At 40.3% G+C, this 4745-nt stretch overlaps 1 protein-coding gene across 1 annotated transcript; it reads right to left on the reverse strand.

Moving 5' to 3' along the window:
- Positions 1-532: 532 nt before the first annotated feature.
- Positions 533-3967, reverse strand: LOC133990728 (paralemmin-1-like). Its single transcript, XM_062429127.1, has 7 exons — positions 3911-3967; positions 3628-3708; positions 3213-3307; positions 2993-3107; positions 2884-2908; positions 1569-1729; positions 533-1465 (listed from the first exon to the last, which is right to left on the reverse strand). Exons 1-7 carry the CDS (start codon positions 3953-3955, stop codon positions 533-535), a joined length of 1455 nt encoding a protein of 484 aa, XP_062285111.1. The 5' UTR covers positions 3956-3967.
- Between the last annotated feature and the right edge of the window lie 778 nt (positions 3968-4745).

Here is a 4745-nt window from a genome sequence, read left to right on the forward strand (position 1 = left end):
AGAAATACAGCCACTTACCATTTATAAATGTAGGTGCAGCATTCACTCTCTTTAGCTCTAGTTTGGTGTCCACAAACTCCGGAGAATTACATCTGTCTCTTTAGTTGCTAAATGCTGCACTATGTTCACCAGCTAGTTGCTAACAGAGCGTGTCTGCTGTTTGGTGCTGGATGTGAAGAGAAACAGCTGCCTATTGGAGATGGGTTTATGAGAGGCTGAACTATACAGTTAATATATTCTTATATATTCCTATAACTTTTTTTTTTTTTGTAATTTGAGAACATTTTGTGGCTCAGTCAGTGTGTATGCACTAATTTTTTTCCAGTGATACTGCCTTCACTTTTCTTTCAATAACCTCTGCAACAAAGTCACCCAGCTAACTATTTCCTCATTTCTGAGGAATGCTGCCCTGATGTTGATTTCAGACGTTAAATGCAGAAGAGAGTGTGTAGATCATTTCAAGCAAGTCTATGTATGCAGTTAGTCATTAGTTCAGCAGACTGACAGCAGGCTCAGGCATTGGTTAGTCCAGCTAGGAAAGAGTGCAGCATGGTCTATGGTTTTTCCGGATCTTTTTGATACCTGGCCTCTCTTTCAACTTGTTTCCGACTCCCTCCACGCGTCCTACGTTCCCATTGGCTGAACTGCCTGTTCGATTACCATGGACACTCCCCTTGCTGTTTTTGTCTTTGCTGTTTTCTTCCTTGTCCTCAATGATGACCAGCTCGGCCTTCAGGGAGCCCTCGTACTCCTGAACCTGCTCGCTGTCGTCCTCGGCTGTCTGGAAGCCCATGAAGATGGCTGTGATTGGCTCAGTGGTTTCCATGGTGTTGAGGATGGTGTAAGCGCTGTCGTCTCTGTAGAGGGGTGAGGGGGCTCTCTCAGAGTGGGTGGGTTGGTTGTCTGCGATGTGGCTGTGTGAGTGATGGGGGGGCGGGCTGTAACAATAAAGTTCTTCTTCCTCCACACATACGTAATCACTAAGAGGAATATAATTGGCGGGAGTGTAGCAGAGCTGTGGTTGGTAAGGGGACACTACTTCATGTGATCTGGGAGGAGGGTAGCCATTAGTTCTGCCTATATTTAAGCTACTGCTTCTGATGATGTGGTGATTACCAAGGCGATGACCGTCCCTCCCATTGTATTGGTTAATTCTCTCCTCATGCCAACTTTGCCGGTGCCCATAGAGACGCTCGTCCAGTGGTTTACGCTGCCAGCTAAAGTCTCTCTGCACTGTGTTGTTTCTGGGGAGGCTGTTACCATAAAGTCCTCCCTGGTTTCTAGGGTCATGCCACTCCTCATGGTCATTTTCATCTGGGTGACTGAAAAAGCAATGTCCTGCCTTTCTGCTGTGATTTTGGTGGTAATTCTGTTGGTTTAATTGCCGATGCTCTGTAGCACTTTTAAGCAACTGTTCCACCTCATTGGCCGAGAGCTCAGACACACGACTCTGATCATGTGACCCCTAAAAGTAGGAGAACACAAGGACGTCAATGGCAAATAGCAAAATGACTGATACAGTAAAACATATGTTGCTGACACAACTTATTTAAAAGTAATGGTGATACCTGTTGGGAAGGGAGAGCATAAACACACTTCCTGCCATCGTCATACACCTTGAGCCCAGTGTGTTGGTTTAGCTCCTCTGTGGGGACAGGCGCAGTAGAGAGTACTGTGCTCTCCCCAGTCAACATGTTTTTAGTAACATTGATCTCCATGGCAAACAGAGCTGAGACAGACAAGGAAGACAGATAGCGTCCATGTTAAAGTCAGTATATGCTAATTAAATCAGCATAGCACACATTTATAATCTAAAAGAAGTTATTGAGTTATTGCGATAATCACACACCATATTTGCAGCCTATCTGTCTAATATTACTATCTGATCTTAACCATCACCAGATGATGATAATGGTCATCCATTCTCTCTACCTGAGTGCTGACAATATTATAATCACAGGTTAGATCAATCAACTAGAAAGACAATAGTCAACTTTTAGAAATAGTTACTTTACTTTTAAATATCCCCATTTTTTATAATTCGTAATTCATAATTTCTCCCATGTAGGCTTAAAAAGTGTCTCTCAAAAGTTTGTACTCGAGGTGAACATGTTTGGGTTGTAGACTGTTTGTGGACGTCATCTTAGGCTTTGGGAAATACTGATCAATATTTTTCACTTTACTGACATTTTATGTAGCAACTAATCAATTAATCAAAGAAATAGATTGATTGATAATGGAAATGTGGCCCTAGTTGGTACATTGATTTGGTCCTTTGCGGAGAATGGCAGGTGTAGTCAGTATAGTTTCACAACAGTTACAAGATCTGTATGGGTTATTAACACGCATACTGTACGCTTACACAAATATGGCTGCATACACAGCTTCTGTCTGGTGTTACTGTATGTGTAGTTTACATTTGACAGGCAATAAGCAACTATGGTAAACTGTGTGTGTTGTAACTGAATCTAAACTGACTACAACTAACTTTTCAGACACATTTCAGGCCTACAGGCAGCTAGTGTTTGATAGTCAGTGCACATGTTTTCAGTACAATATTCCTTTAAGATTTATAGCCATCAACATAGTTTTATGGCAGTAAATCTAAATGCACCTTAAGCACAACTCAAACTATACACGTGTGTAATGTGTTTTTAATGATTTTACTGGTTTCATAAATGCATGGATGTGTGACAGTCTCACTCTTTCTCTGTGCGGTCGGTTCAGCATGTGCCTTGGCTGGTAGAGACAGGGGTTTTTGGATATCAGGGATTGCTTTGGTGACCTGTGTTGTCTCTGTGGAACACAAACCAATAAACACTGTAAACATGGACCGAACTTTAGTAGGGGGTTAAAACATCCACAAAGTATGTCATGACTTACCAGGAATAAAGTTATTCTGGGCCTCCTAGAAGAGATATACAAACCAGTAAGAGCAACATAATGAAGAACACACATAAATACTTGTGTGTGAGAGTGTGTGTGTGCTGACCTTAATAATTTCCTCTGGACTTTTCTCCACAGCCTTTAATCTGTTCAGGATGAAGCTCTCATTGGTAGAAATCACAGACTCCTTTCTCTCCAGAGAGTCAATCTCCATTTGTATTCTAATGGGTTAGAGGACGAATGCAGCTCAGCAACTGATCTAGTAAGTCATACTGTGTGTGTGTATGTGTGTGTGTGTGTGTGTGTGTGTGTGTGTGTGTGTGTACCTGTTAATGTTGAGTTGCAGTTCTCTGGTCTGCTGCTGATCAGACAGCAGACTAGTTGAGTCCTGTAGCAGCCACTGCTCTCTCAGAGACTTTTTCTGTTGATTTCAAAGGACACAACACACACTTCAGTGATGAAGATTCAGACCTGTCAGCAGGTGTATTGTCTTCTGTTTTGTGTTTTGAGCTGATCAGTGTAGACAAAACATTCACGATGACCACAGTCCCTGCTGACAGCTGACAGGTAGATAATATTATGAACATTCAAGGACAAACAGATGGACAGAGTGATTACTAATGAGCTCCTGCAATTCGTGCAAGGCTCGAATTAGAGATAATACCATCCGTCACGAAGATTTATCATATACCTCATCTGTTATTGCTCACGTTACTGATCTATTTATTTAGTGCAATGAACCTTTAGATGCTGTAGTTGGAGTTTCTCTTGGTCCAGCTCATCTTTCTTCTGTCTAATATGTTCTTGAATGCGATGCTTCTCCTGAAACATCAAAGAAAAACAATTCAAAGAGAGACAGAATAGTGACAATAGAATTCAATATAATGAAGGTTATAGGTAAAGTTAACAGGGTAATGCTTCCTGGATTACTACTGTGTTCTTCTAGTATCTGAATATGAGTTTAACGTTTGGGTAAGTGGTTTCTATTTAAAACATATAAGAGCAGAAGAGAATGAAACTTTACAGTAATGGCATGGAGCCTCTCTTTCAGCAGGCCTGACTCCTCCATACTGCTGCAGGACATACAAGATAGAGGGAGAGAGAGAAGGAATAGATATGGGGACAAAGAGAGGGACATTTGTTAAACACTTTTTTTCCAGAGGTAACTTATAGTACAATATATGCAGCATACACAACGAAACCTCAGCCAGATTACTGTCACAATCATGACACATATGCAACACAAAACTGTGCTGTGTGTATATTTAAATTGACAGCAGGGGGGAAACACTGATAATGAGATCAGTAAGAGGAACACAAATCTTTATGTTAAGTGGAGTGAATCATAAATAAATTCAAAGCATTGCAAAACTGTATGGGATAATTTAGCTGTAAATGTAGCCGCCACATAAATAAATAAAAACACAGGTAAAATATCTGTGCATGTAGGTTACACTATATTATACAATATCTATAAATAACTGCAACATTATTAAGCAGCAGTGTTATTAGATATGTACTGTATGTTATACTATATATATTAGGAAGCCTACATACAGTGACTCACATATAGTGTTGCAAACTATCTTAGGTTCTAAATGATGTGGTATGTGTAATTGGTCCCTGCTACAGTACTGTATGTACTGTGCCCTGTAAAAATAAACATTGATTGCTATGATACAGTATATGTATGATGCCTATGCTGACATGCACTCTTTTTGAAGAATTTCTGCTTAAATAAATGTACCATATTTACTAGATTTGAGTTTTAGTAATGTTATCTTTAATGAATGCAGACATTTCCAGTGTAGAGTTGAGTAACTAATAAAACACTTTTTAACACTGGCACCACAGTCAGT

This window comes from Scomber scombrus, chromosome 11, assembly GCF_963691925.1.
Source record: "Scomber scombrus chromosome 11, fScoSco1.1, whole genome shotgun sequence".
In the NCBI taxonomy this organism is placed as follows: domain Eukaryota; kingdom Metazoa; phylum Chordata; class Actinopteri; order Scombriformes; family Scombridae; genus Scomber; species Scomber scombrus.

Coding starts and splice junctions, on each gene's coding strand:
- LOC133990728 (XM_062429127.1), bottom strand. CDS start 3,955: ATGGAGGAGTCAGGCCTGCTGAAAGAGAGGCTCCATGCCATTACT. Junction 2,909..2,992: donor GTCCAGAGGAAATTATTAAG/GTCAGCACACAC, acceptor TATCTCTTCTAG/GAGGCCCAGAATAACTTTAT. Junction 1,466..1,568: donor ATGCTCTCCCTTCCCAACAG/GTATCACCATTA, acceptor TCCTACTTTTAG/GGGTCACATGATCAGAGTCG.